Source organism: Quercus lobata, chromosome 8 (assembly GCF_001633185.2).
Source record: "Quercus lobata isolate SW786 chromosome 8, ValleyOak3.0 Primary Assembly, whole genome shotgun sequence".
Classification (NCBI taxonomy): domain Eukaryota; kingdom Viridiplantae; phylum Streptophyta; class Magnoliopsida; order Fagales; family Fagaceae; genus Quercus; species Quercus lobata.
The window spans coordinates 47,692,868-47,706,788 of record NC_044911.1 but is presented as its reverse complement, the minus strand read 5'-3'; the positions used below and the strand labels follow the sequence as shown (position 1 = coordinate 47,706,788).

Sequence of the window (13,921 nt, the reverse complement as noted above, 5' to 3'; positions counted from 1 at the left end):
CATCACCATCCTCATCTTATCATAACTGGGGTATTGCTTACACCAATGGTGCACGTGCATCTCAAGACATCAAACAAAGGAAAGATGAAGTTAGGCCAATTAATGCCAAGCTTCTCATGATTCTCCTCACATCAGCGAAATTCCTGAGGCCATGAGACACAAGCACCACTCATTCAATATATTTACCAGAACCAACAGCCTTTGGTTCACTTGATGAGACAATGGAAAAAATAATTGTTGAAGACATACCTTTAGAGGAAGGTAGCCAGATCAAGGCTTATTCGACAATTGAACGATTCTTATCTAAGTCTATTTAGGAAAGTATTCTAGTGCAGTTGCATGGGGTTAAACATAGTATATGAGCAAATGTAGACATAATATAGTACACACACATGCACGACAAGTTTCGTGAGATGGACTTGAAATGAAAGAGATTAGAACATAGATAAGGAGAAAATAAGATATGCAACAATAAAGGTTTCCTTTGATTGAATGCAATATCAAATCTCAAATTGAAGCCTCCCCTTCCAAGCGTATCCTCTTTGGACCTTTCTCTTCACCTTGGCTACTAGCATTTGCCACCCTATTTTCCTTGGCCTCTACTGAACACCTTTTGTATGGCTTAAATCCCGTTCGACGAGCCTTAAGCTTTCCATATCCAAGCCCTATTGACAGCAGTCCCTCCCCATTGTTGTTGCATTCAAAGTTTAAGATTCCTTGTTGGCCGGAACAAGACCCAGATGTTTGACTGTTGAGGTCTAACAGTGATGCATTTCCATCATTCTCATTTGCATTTTGCTTATCGTCTGTGGTATTGTCCTTTTGATTCCCCATGTTCTTCAGATCATGTGGAGGTGAAAAACTTTGAGGCAGTACCTCTCTAGAGAACAGTGCTTGAAAGGCCAGCCGGCCCTGAAAAAGAAACATCATGCAGAGCAGCAATGAATACAGAAGGTATACAAAAAAGAGAATTTGAAATCTTTTAGGTATTAATGTAGTAAAAAATTCATTAATTGACAAGATTGTCCTATTACCTCTTCAGAGACTGACTTCCAGGAATCATTCATGTAGCTGACACTTCTACTACTACTACTACAACAACGACGATTACTAGTATCAGCAGCTGAATGGTTTGCATCAGGTTCTTTCGGCTCTTCCTTCCCTTTCTCCTGCTTCTCTAATGCATCTGTCTCTCTGTCACTGCTAGAAGTTGTGTTGGAACCACATGAGGAACGGTCAACCTGTTTTTTGCCTTTTGTTTTGTTTGAATCATGGAGCTCGGTAGCTGCTACAGCATTCTCATGATCAGTAGCTTTTGGCCCAGAGTTTAGCTTTGCACCTCCACTCTCCTCAGAGTCTGATGCTGATGGAATTGGCAATTTTGAGGCTGAATGCTGAGCTTGAACAGCTTCTGAATATTCTGGGTCGAGTTGTTGCAAGGGAGGATTTTGAAGAGTATTCACTTCTCCCTCTGTCTTGGCTGCAGGGGCTTGGCCAGAATCTGTTGGTGGAACTGCAGCTGTAGATGCAGGATTGCAGGTAAAAGCAGTAGGAAGAGGAGCACATAAGGGAACCAGTCCGTGGGCTGCCCACCATGCAGTTGCAGCAGCTACAGTAGCAGCAGCAATAGCTGCCATACTTGGAGTAGAGCCCATTTGCCTCGGTGGAAAAACCCCTTGCGTGCTTGCAGGAGAATCTGCAGAAGCCTCCACATTTGCATAGGGCCAAACTGTAGCTGCAAAACTCGCTGCAGCATGGGCTGCAGGATTTTGCATCAAAGTAGAGACAATAAGGCTTGGAAATGTGGAGGACATGTGGAGAAATGATTGGTAGTCGTCATGGTTATGGCGAATCGGGGTAAAGGGAGGATGGAAAGCCGGAAATGATTGATTAACAGAAGATCTGGGAACATTATTTTGATGTTCAGTGGTAGCAGATGCTGCTGGATTTGTAAAGGGATTATGGTGTCCGTGAACCTCTCCCATTGGGTGAAATATGGAGTCCTGGAATGACATATCTGAGGAAGGAGTTTGAGTACATGTTCCTAAGCTTCCATCTACAACTTGCACAGGTACATGCCTTGGGTAGTTCTGAGTGGCTTGCATCTCATCCATTGGCAAAGCACAATTTAAATTCTGTGTCTTGTCACCTTGAATTGGCTTCTCATGTGGAACATTATGATTCCCCAACTTTGAGCCATTACTTGTGCCAGAATCTTGAATTGTCTGTTTGGCATCAGCTTTCTCTAACTTCTGATTTCCTTTAAGTTCAATAGTGACATAAGATTCATTTGTTTCATCTTGGGTTATTGACCTTTTCATTGAAGGGACAAACTCCCTTAACGTGCTTGAATTTCTGAGTGCGACGGGAGTCGGTACAGAACTCCTGTTTGCTGAAGATACAGAAGAACAATGAACTTCTTGGTGAAGGGTAAAGACTTCTGAGCAATTGTCGTCCTGATTATCTTTTGCATTTTCTGGTTTCTCATCTCCATTAGGTTTCTGATAAAAAATTAGAAGGCATGAGTGACATTCTTACTTGGAAAAAAAAAAGGTGAGGAAACAAGAACAGCAAATGAATTTTAGTGAACAAAAATGAGATATCAACCTCAGGAAGTGGTTCTTTCTCCAAGTCCAGTGCTTGTTTGCAATCCGAAGAAGAAACTGATGTGAAAAGTTTTCCATCCTTCGTTCCCACCTGTGATGTGGGAACGCCAATGCTTGTCTTTCGAGGATAAGGATTGCTTGGTTTCCTTTTAGGGCGTGGAGGTGGAATATCTATGTCAAGAGCTTGGCCTATTGGAACACCTTTAACAAGAGCCTCCTTCTCCAACTGAAAGTGAAAATTCTGTTAGCAAAACCAACAGAGTTGTATACTTGTATTCTCTGCAAGAGACAACATTTCAGTATAAATAGCATTCAAATAGACAAATACACTAAAAGCAGCAGTGTAACTTTAAAGGTAATTTATGGAATAACTCAAATGCTTTTTGAATAGCTCAAATACTGTGTATTAAAAAATATACATGGCCTGAAAGCCTAAGTACCCAAACAATGAAAATGCACATTCTTTAGCTTTGGAAAGAACTACCTAACAGCAATGCAAGAATAACAGTGTTAAGAGACCTTTTGTAATCAAGGGAATACAATAAAACTTTCACCTTGTGGCATGGTCTAGAACTGTTGAAATGGAGAGGAAGGGTGCCTAACGGTAGAACTCTAGAAAAGAGAGAGAGAAGGGTAAAGGGGGGTGGGGATGGGGGAAGCATGGTGGCCCACATTATTTATTGTGAGAGATGTTCAGATCAGATATTCTTATATATGCTTGGTTGCAAGTACTTATAATTTGAACTACTCTATTCTAGATCCTATCACAGAATAATCATAAATCATAATGTATAAACTTCACTCATGAATGAGATAGAAATTATAACATGTGACAGCTTCAATGATTTTAAGGAAGGTAACACATATCTCCCTTTAATTCAATAAGACGTATTACCATATCAGTTCTGCCCTCTGATTTTTTGACCTGCTCTCAAGATGAATTAAAGTTTTTTTTTTTTTTTTTTGGCCAAATAAGATGAAATTGAAGTATATGAACTGAAACATGGATTCCTTAGAATTGACCCTTTGAATTGAAAGCCCATTAAAAAACTTTGGTGTGAAACAACTTGTGTATATTTTGTTAAATTTACTTGCATTACACTTTCTATTTCATTCAATCTTAAACCCAATCAAATATTCAATTAATTACTTGTGCTCAGGTGGTATAGTTAACATGAAGCATCCAGAGTGAATAGAATTATACTAGATCATCTAAATGGATGGTCTCCTCAAGAAACATATACTTTTGTCTATGATATGATTTCAAAACAAACAGCAGTCTCCCTAACTATGCTTCCTGCCCTTGCTAATTTTCATTTTCATGGGGGAACAAGGACCAACTTCCATTATATGTGAATGCACAAAGGTATCATGTTTACTTCGAGTTAACGTGACTCTCCCTTTTCTTTCTCAATAAATTTACTTGAAAAAAAGAGAGAAAATATAAGTCAAAAGGATGTTCTGTTACAATAAGCAGTAGAACCATTTGGTTGAACATCCCAAATGCTCCAGCCCTACTGGAATAAGAAAAGGACACCAATATTGAACCACTAACTTGTAGAAGATTAAATTTGGTCTCGTTTTCCTTAACATGCAATGTCTATGATTATATTCAAAAACTAGAGAGTTACGTTCCCTAGATGTATTTTGATTAAAGTTGATTTGAGAATATCTTTTCCATTTAATAATCATCAAGACCCTAGAACTAGAAACTGAACAGAATATGAGAAAGATAATAGAAAGTAAAAGGGGCATTCAAGTTTTAAACTCTTTCATTCAATTATGATCGGACAAAAGACCGAGTTAAAGAAAGTAGGCTTCCATTTACATAGAAAAAAGAATGATAGATGCAATTCTTGAATAAGCCTCCTGCCCTTGCTAATTTGCATTTTCATGTGGGAACAAGGGTCCACATCCATTATATGTGAATGCACAAGAGCATGCACAGATGTCAAACATGTGCATAAGGACATACACGCAAGAGGCCCAGTGCTGGTCCTAATGCAGAACTAGCTAAGAAATTATTTGTAGCAATAATGCTAAAAATACAAGATTAAACAGCAAAGAAGTGTTACCTAATGCACACCTTTTATTTCAGATTATCTTATAGCTCATGCACCAATCTACTCGAGCTCAACTGACACTTCCTTCCCTTATAAGTTCTAGGTGGAGGGTGAGGTTGTGGGGGTTCAAGACCTGTTGGGTGCATGTGTAACTTACCACTTAAAAAAAAAAAGAAAAAAGATTAACGTATAACTTGTGCATTGCACAAGTCATTTTTTACAATTTTTTTTATTGGTAAGTTACACATGCACTTGGTGGGTCTTGAACCCTCAACCTCACCCTCCACCTCACCCTTACAAGGGGAAGATGTGTGATTTGAGCTTGAGTTGATTGGAAAAACATAAATAAATAAATCTTTTTTTTAGTACCTACATAATTTTCAGATTTGATTTGGAGAAAGTTACAATAAAAAATTGACTTCGTAACCAATATTTATCCACATCTCTTCAAAATTTAAGCTAGTATAAAGTATCTACACAATATATGAAGTTAGTGGAGCCTTCAAATGTGACCAAGAATTACTCTTTGCATGAGTATTAAGCATACATTTTAAAATTATAAGTTACAGCCCCATGTCAGTGATTTTGATATAAATCTGTTGAACTTTTATTTAACAGTATAATTTAAAGATGCCAAATTTAAGGCATTTGGTAATCTTATTAAAATGATAAGATTATCTAAAGTTAGCAGTCTAATGTCAATGACATGATAAGAATACGCACACAAAAATGTATGCATAACCAAAAGCCAATCACAACTAAACTTGGGTCTATTTGTTCAAATTGATTATGTAGTAATAAGATCATCTACACCTTTTTTGACTACAACTTGAATCAGAAAATTTTAAACTAATAAACAAAAAAGAAGGTGATCAAAATTAGAAGAAGAAAAATAAATGAAGGTTTAATATGAAATATAAATTATTAAGAACTTGTTGCTTTTATATACCATGGTCATATTTTTTTTAAATTGAACCATGAACAAAATTCCAAAGATATAAAATATTTTTTTAAAAGGTTGAAAAATAATATACTCACACACATTGAGAGAGAGAGAGAGAGAGAGCAAAAATAGCAATAGCATCTATTTTGATGGGTGACATGAAATCTATGGATTAAAACATAAAAATTGGAATGACTCTTTGGTTTTAACAAAATTTATATGAATTTGATTAATTTTCTGGAATTAATAATCTCCGAAATAAAAAAAGGACATTTCTAGGGCTGTATAGGACTGAATTTTCTCCCTACTTCTGCTTTTATATATTTATATAAATTATTTGTTGATGCATCTTAGGCTGCATTTGGCAATATGTAAAAAATTTTCAAGTGAAAATATTTTACGAAAAAAGAAAATATTTTCAATTGTTTGTTTGTGTTGTGAAAAAATTGTCAGAAAATTATTTTGTGTTTGGTTTTACATGTAAAAACCTATTTTCATAAGCCTAGCTACCACAGTCACCACCATAAACCCAGCCACCACTGGCCACTATAAACCCAGCCACCACCAACCACCACATAACCAATTAACCTCAAAAAATCATAATCAACAAACCCATCATACAACCTGAAAAAACCCGCCTCAGCCATCATTGAAACCCACAACAAACTTATCACATAACCTAAAAAAACCCATCCCAGCCACCGATCCACCACCCCCAAGAACAAATATTATTTGCAATAAAAAAATAAATCCAAAGAGGGCAGCGAGATCGTTGAGGTGGCGATGGCGTGGGTGGGCAGTGATGGCGTGGGTGGGCGGTGGGTTGTAGATCGATGACATGCAATTCAAAATTCGGCCTTGGTGGGTCGTAGGGAAAGAGAGAGGATGAAAAGAGGAAGAGAGAAGAGAGAAGAGAGGAGGAAGCGGCGGATTGGCGAGTGGAGGCAATGGCAGAGGCGGATTGGCGAGTGGAGGCAACGGCAGAGGCGGTTCAGTGAGAGGAGACAGCGACGGGTTGGCAAGTGGAGGCAGTGGAGGTGGATCGGCGATGACAGGAGCTGGGTCTCTCTCTCTCTCTCTCTCTCTCTCTCTCTCGTTCCTTCGGCTTGGTGTGTGTCAGTGAGGAGAGCGGAAATTGATTGAAGGTAAAATCACCATGTAAACCAATCTCCAGGTCTAAAGGGTTTAATTTACAGTCAACTGAAATGGATTTTCAGTTTGACTGTATTTTCATGCGCACCCAAAACACTCAAGGGTGTAAAATATTTTCCTACTTTCCATTTCACCCGAAACAAACACAGCATTAACTGCAATTGTGGTAAAATAGTTCTTTCAATACACAACTACAACATCTTAACATTAAAAGTATCTATCAAAAAAAAAACATTAAAAGTATTCGAAATTTAAATTTTTTTAAAAAAAGGTTAAAAGTGATTATTAAAACTATTACTTATATCCCATAAAATGGGTGTACGTGACTTTTTAAATTTCTATTATTAGTTTTCTAACTTTTTTTTATTGGTAATTCATACATGCAACTAGTAAATTTTGAATTCACAATCTCATCCTCCACCTTATTCCTCCTTTTTACAAAAAGAGGAAGCATGATTTAAGGTATAACTCATTGACCAGTTAGCAATTTCTTCTCCCATACACCATTTAGCAATTTCATTTCACTAGTGGAACCATTTAAAAAAAGGTGAGTTGAAAATTCTCATGATATAAGAGCATTCACAACCACAAATTCTATCCTATTCTATTTTACCATATCAAAAACTTATTTTATCAATTATACAATACCATTTTACAATACACCCAATATCCCAACTTTTATTTTCTTATACACACATTAAAATAATATATTTTCACAATAAAATTTTTTTCTCTCTAATTTTACAACACACCCAAAACTTTCCCATCACTACCCACTAATCCACCACCACGACACTACCCCGATCCACCATCAACAACACAACCACCACCCTGATCTGCCACATCAAACCCATGAGCTCCACCAACCCATGAGACCTAAGCCGTGCAACCACCTGCCCAAGCCGCTGCACCCCCAGACCCCACTGCTACACCACCAAACCCACACCACTACACCCACTGACCACACTGTTGCCCACCAAAATCATACCTATTGAAATCAACCCACATAACACGACCCATAACCTCCACCACACAACCCATAAACTCCACAACCCGCCGCCACACAGCCCATAACCTCCACCACATGACCCACCATGTAGCCACCACTTGACCCACGACATCCAAACCCACCATCTGACCCACACATGACCCACACAGCCATAACTAACCACAAAACCCCATTTAAAAATCCCATAGAACGAGAGAGAGAAGAAAGAGTTTCTACCAAGATAGTTCCAATCACTGATCCACCATTGTCTACCATAGAGAGAAGTGAAGAGTTTCTGTTGAGAGAGAGAGAGAGAGAACGGGCAAGAAGAAGAGAAGAGCAGAAAGAAAGAGAGAAAAGGAAGAGAGAGAGAGATAATGAAATAATGAAAGGGGAGAGAGAAGAACCAAACCGATTAAAAAACAATATTTTGTTTATACCATTATGCTACAGTGCCGTCCTACCTTTAGGATGGTACTGTAGCACCACAGAAAAAAAAGTTTGCATTTTTACATGTTTCCATGTCCGGCTGTTGAGCTATTTGGGCCTCACACGCTAAATTTTCCTTACATTTGCCATATCCCAGGCCCATTGTGAATGCTCTAAGTCTCTCCATTCTCCTATCAATACATTTCTCATACTCTGTCACTGTCTTTTTACTCCATTGCTTCCACCATGCATTCTGAGCAACCAGACATGGCTAACCAGATAGACCTTGCATTGACCATTTCATTCAATCTATGATTTGTGGTTGCAGACAGCACAGCAAGATCCGTTTCTGAGATTATAATACTAAACACGTGTGTGTGCGTGTGCGCACGTGTGCATAAGATGGTAAAACAATTATGAAATAAACATTTTGTTAGTTTGTTGACAAAATTATTAACACTTAGAATTTTGCACTTTATTAAAAAATGTAAAATTTGGGGTAGCTCAAATGAGAATGTTAAGATGAATGAGTAGAAAATACACGAAAAGATAAGATTTGAAATGAGGAAATCAACTTGAAGATAGGGGTAACCCCTAATGATGAAAAGTCGAGGGAGAGTCGCATGAGATAGTTTGGTCATGTTTAGAGGAGAGTGATGCACCTGTGAGAAAGAGTGTTCATAGAAAGGAGAGATGGTTGGCATCTCCCCTGACAGGGACAAGACAGCCTTTGGCCTTACCTGTTACCTACACATCCGGTTAAGGCTCCGCACCTCTCCAGGTGGATCTATAACCACAACCCAACTTTTTAGCTCCTAGACTCGTTTGTAGGCACTTTATTTGATTGGTATTGGGCTTGGGGAATCACATCTAGTGATTCCCTTCCAACTTTTTTACTCTCTTCTTTCTTGTACTTAGTTTTTAGTTTTATCTGTACTTTTTTTGGCTGCTTTGTGTCCTTTTTGCATGAAGTAGCCTTTTTCCATACAATTTTTTATTCTTATTAAAAAAAAAGAAAAAAAAAAAAAAAAGAAGAAGAAGAAAGGAGTGAGTTGATCCAACTTAAGGGAACAAAAAAATGTAGAAGAAGATCAAAAAAAGCATTAGTAGAAGTAATAAAAAATGACATGTCAAATAAGGAAGTAAAAGAGAGTATGAATTTAGATAGAATGGAATGGGGGAAAAGAATATGTGCCCCAATCCTAACTAATTTGTTGAGGATCCATAGCCGAACCCAAAATTTTGGGATTAAGGCTTTGTTGTGTTGTTGCTGCTGTATAAAAAAAATGATAAAAGCCATTTTTATTAGTACTAGAAGTACATGTCAAATTTCTTAATAGAAAAGTAACAGTCTTTCTGTTGATAGTTCACTTAATCTATTCCACTCTAATTTTCAAGCAAACTTACTCTACATAGAAGCCATACTAACCGTAAACACTTCTACATATGTAAAGATTGGCTATTATGCAAGGTATATTAGAGAGCATACTGTAATACCATAGCACTAGATTGTCCAGCACTGACAGCAGTGCTTATGATTCTTCAAATTTTCCATAGCTTAGAGGATGTAAGGCAAGCTATGTCTTAGTATGCCACGGTGGGGCACCTTAACATCCCAGAAGATTTAAATGGATGACTCAAAAGTAGTAGCTAATCTAACCACGTGTCAGCTTAAAGAATGGGATTTGTAAAGGATAGTCATTTGACTCATTTCCCCATTTTTTGGCAAAATAAAGTGGACTCGTACTTGTTAAGATACCTTCTTTCTTTGTGTAGATTTATTATCATATTTTAGATTATAAACCAGTCATGGTTGAGTTCTCTAATGTTCTAATTTTATTTCCTTCAATTTTTATTCTGTTCATCTATGTATCATATTCATGGGCTCTTTATTCAACATTCATGATTTACATATGTAAAGTAAGTTTTTTAGAAAATTCAAATTACTTTGACTCTAGAGGGAGATTTGTGCATTGGATGGGACCTTTAGAAAAATCAAATTACTCCTACTCTAGTGGAGTAACTATATTTTTTTTTATAGGTAAGAGAAAGTATATTCAAGAAAACTGCTAGATGCAAATAAGCATCAGCAAAACAAAAGTACAAAAGAGAAGGAACAGCAGAAAACAAAAGTACAAAGAAAGAGAGTCACTAGATGTGAGTCTCCAAACCCTAGCCCAATCAAAAAGGGAACCAGAAAAGAGAGCAAGCATTTGGTCCTCGGATCTATTCAAATCCTCAAACGTCCTCCGGTTGTGTTCCTTCCAAATACACCATATCAAACATAGCGGAACTAAGTTCCAAATGTAGGATGCATTCTTCCCCAGCCAATTCCACAAACTAAAAAGAAAGTTTGACACCGTACATGAGGGAACCCATGAAATCCCAAAACTCCTAAAGACAAAGCACCACAGCCGATAAACCTTTCCACAATGTAACAACAAATGATCCACTGTCTCACCAGAGCAACGACACATAATGCACCAGTCTACTTTTAAATAAAAAAAGGGGGGCTGGTTTGGCCAAGCAGTCTTGGCCAAACCAGCCCCCCTTACACTACAATGGGAAAATATTATATCATACCTTCTTTACTAAAATGGGGAAATACTCTATTATGAGAGAGAGAGAGAGAGAGAGAGAGAGAGAGATTTTAACTATTATATGTTGCAATTGATCAAGCTGTAAGATATTTCAGGAGCGTGTGAACTAAACTGCAAATGATCAAAATGTCTGCTTAATTTGGTGAAATTCTTGTTGGTATGGGTGTGTTCCAACTTCCAAACACTTTGACCTTCATTGTGAATCTCCTTGAATATCTTAACATATGGGGCCTAGTGTGAACTAGGGCCTTATCTATATCACACACAAGCGCTCCACTCCACTCCACCCCACCCCACCCCATCTCGTCTTGCTCATGTAAGTCCAGGTTAGTTTTATTTCGGGCCTATATTTTTATCTCATTTCCATATATTTTGTGCTTTTAAGAGCTGTTTGTGACTGTTGATTTCAGCCCATTGGATATTAGCTGTTTGAAAGAACTTGGAAGTTTACTAAACTTGTTTTCCTATCAAATTCAAAATTTATTTTCTTGTCCTGTCTTTTCAGATTGCAACGAAGCATGAAGCATAATGGATCGTTTCTCTTCCACCAATGAATTTTTAAGTCAGATACAGTATTTATTTTCTAGCTTCTCCTGTTACTTAGTGACCTCAATTTATTTATTTAAATATCACATATCTAAAGAGGTAAGTGCTTTGAGCCTGAGGGTACTGAGGAGAAATTTAGTAAGTGACTTAATCTCACTCCCCTCCTAAAAATGGCAGTCTGGGAAGGAACTTTTTTTTTTTGATAGATAGTCTGGGAAGGAACTTATACAGCCTCTACAACTGTTGAAAAAGTTGTTTCTCATTATGACCAAGTACTTACAAGTAGTGCTTTCACATAGAGAGGCTCTCAACAAATTTACAGGCGAAATGCATAGGGTGTATGTATGCATGTAGATATGCATAACATTCATATGTAAAAACAACTACAAAATTTGTCCCCTTGCAAACACCATTCTATCATATAGTTAAATGGGAAGAAAACTAGTAATGCACAATGATGGAGCTAATGGAATATAATAAGAGAATAAAAATTATCAACAGTGTTTCAAGAGAGAACTAATGAACCATAACTGCAAACAAGAGTAAAGACATTGTTTGCAATTGAAAAAATACATCTCATACAAGCATAAGGTGAGAAGGTAGCAATTGACCTTTGAAAAGAATTTCTGTGCATGACTTCTGATCTGCACAGCAGTCTTTGTTCCTATATGTTCTGCGCATCACCAAGTAAAACACAAAAAGGAGAAAAAAGAAACGAATCTCCAATTAAGAGAAAAGTACATAAAAATAGAATTTCATATCATTTCCTAACAGGAGATAGCATATATTTATATATCCAAAGGATTCAGCTCAAGATATCTCTTAAAATCCAATCATCCTATATTTGTATAATCGATTGCACAAAGTTCAATTTGCGCCCCACCTGACTAACCAATTAACTACATGTAAAGAAATTAACAGAGAAAACAAATATATATAAAAGGTACAAGAGAATAACCTTCTATTCGCTGCCATGCTCGTCCATAAAGCTTCAAGGCTTCTAGAAACCTATTATGTTCGTCCTCCGTCCATCTCTCCCGTTGCTTAGTTATCGTATATGGTTTTCTTGCCTACCATTAACAGAAATTCATAATTCACATATTTAGCTTCTTAAGTATGACATTTAACTTTCAACAAGCAAGCAATCAAAGCTCAAAATAACAAAATTTAAACCATAATCCCCCCCTCTCTGTTCATCTACTATTATCACCTTAATAACCAGTTCTTCCCCAGAGGAGTATGTGTCCATTACCGGCCGCGGAGCAGCCAGCAGGGCTGCTTCAAATCCTCTCTACCGCGCAAAAATTGATGTGAAAACACGCCTTCTTTTCTTGCGAGGACATCAATTACTATAAATACTAAAGCCACCGTTGTCAATAACAAAAGCTGATATGCCGATACTACTGCAAAAAAAAAAAACCAAAGGGGACAACAAATCGGTAGAGATCCGTCTCTGTATTTAACGGCACGTTTTTTTAGCACATTCCAAATTCACAAGCAAGTTTTTCTTTCTTTTCTTTTGTACTATTATACTACAAAAATAATTGAAATTCAAATCCATTCACAAATAAATTTTTTTTTTTTAATAGAGAATCCACCGCAACAGAGATAGACGCTTCTCCGAATGAACTAAAAGTAAATTTCCTTATTCAGAATCCTCACCAAAACGAACTTGAAGACGCCAAATCCTTTAGGAAACAAGAAAAAAATGTAGAGAAAACAGAAGAGAGAAACTTTAATCAGTACGCATCAATCTCTACACATGCTTCAACTTCAATACGCATACACTACCAGTAACAATTATGCTATTTCCTCTGTTTGGCTACCGAGAAAGTGTAAGAAAAAAAAAAGCGAAGAAAATACAGCTCCTAATCTCAGATTCTGCTTAACTCAGCTGAGGCGAGTTATTCCGATCCAAAACCACTTAAAATCTTTTCATAAAAAAAATATATAAAAAAACTCGGTTCTGCTTTTTCACTTGCTTTGCCGTAATATTTTCTCGGTAACCAAACGGAGAGCAAGAGTTAAAAAGACCTAGAGATTGGAAATGAGAAGTACCTTCCGAGAAAGCCATGGTAGAGTAGAGAAATCTGGAGGCAACGACGGTGACTCGGATCATGCATGGAGAGAGTGGAGTCACGAGGGACTCACCGGAGGACCCATGGTTTCCGGCAATGGTGGATCGGAATCCCAGAAATCACAATAAACAACAACAACAACAACAAAAAAATTTCCACAGAGAAAGAAAAAGAAGAAAGAGTGAGTTGAGAGCGAATATCAGAAGAAGAAGGAAGAAGAAGTGAGAGCTTGAGGTGAGGACTTTAAACACAACCAGAAGCTGCTTTCACAGTTGGAGAGAGGCGAGCAATCTCAGCCACAACAATTTCTTGTGTATTTTAATTTTTACAAGAAAATATTTTTCGGATTTCGATTTTTATTTGAGGCTGTGAAAGAGCGAAAGGGGCAAACAGTGACAAGCGAGTCACAAGATTACGACACGTGGCGAAAATGTAGTGGATGATTCAGTTGACGCCGACCTCCTTGCACTTTTTGTTACCAAAAAAAAAATTTAATATTATTTTATTGGTGACGAG

General features: G+C 37.3%; 1 protein-coding gene and 1 pseudogene across 5 annotated transcripts; one reads left to right on the top strand and one right to left on the bottom strand.

The window, feature by feature from the left end:
* Positions 1 to 234: 234 nt before the first annotated feature.
* LOC115955603 (protein LHY-like) lies at positions 235 to 13,710 on the bottom strand. Of its 5 annotated transcripts, none has more exons than XM_031073794.1 (8): positions 13,386 to 13,710; positions 12,990 to 13,015; positions 12,538 to 12,730; positions 12,286 to 12,397; positions 11,939 to 12,000; positions 2,608 to 2,832; positions 1,035 to 2,501; positions 235 to 912 (listed from the first exon to the last, which is right to left on the bottom strand). In XM_031073794.1, the coding sequence occupies exons 3-8, from the start codon at positions 12,574 to 12,576 to the stop codon at positions 508 to 510; spliced, it is 2,310 nt and encodes a 769-aa protein (XP_030929654.1). In that variant the 5' UTR covers positions 12,577 to 12,730; positions 12,990 to 13,015; positions 13,386 to 13,710; the 3' UTR covers positions 235 to 507. The 5 variants fall into 5 exon arrangements, with proteins under 5 accessions (XP_030929654.1, XP_030929653.1, XP_030929655.1 ...); XM_031073793.1 differs by having other exon boundaries at positions 12,538 to 12,685; XM_031073795.1 differs by having other exon boundaries at positions 12,538 to 12,676.
* Positions 8,856 to 8,992, top strand: LOC115958700 (annotated as a pseudogene).
* Positions 13,711 to 13,921: the final 211 nt, after the last annotated feature.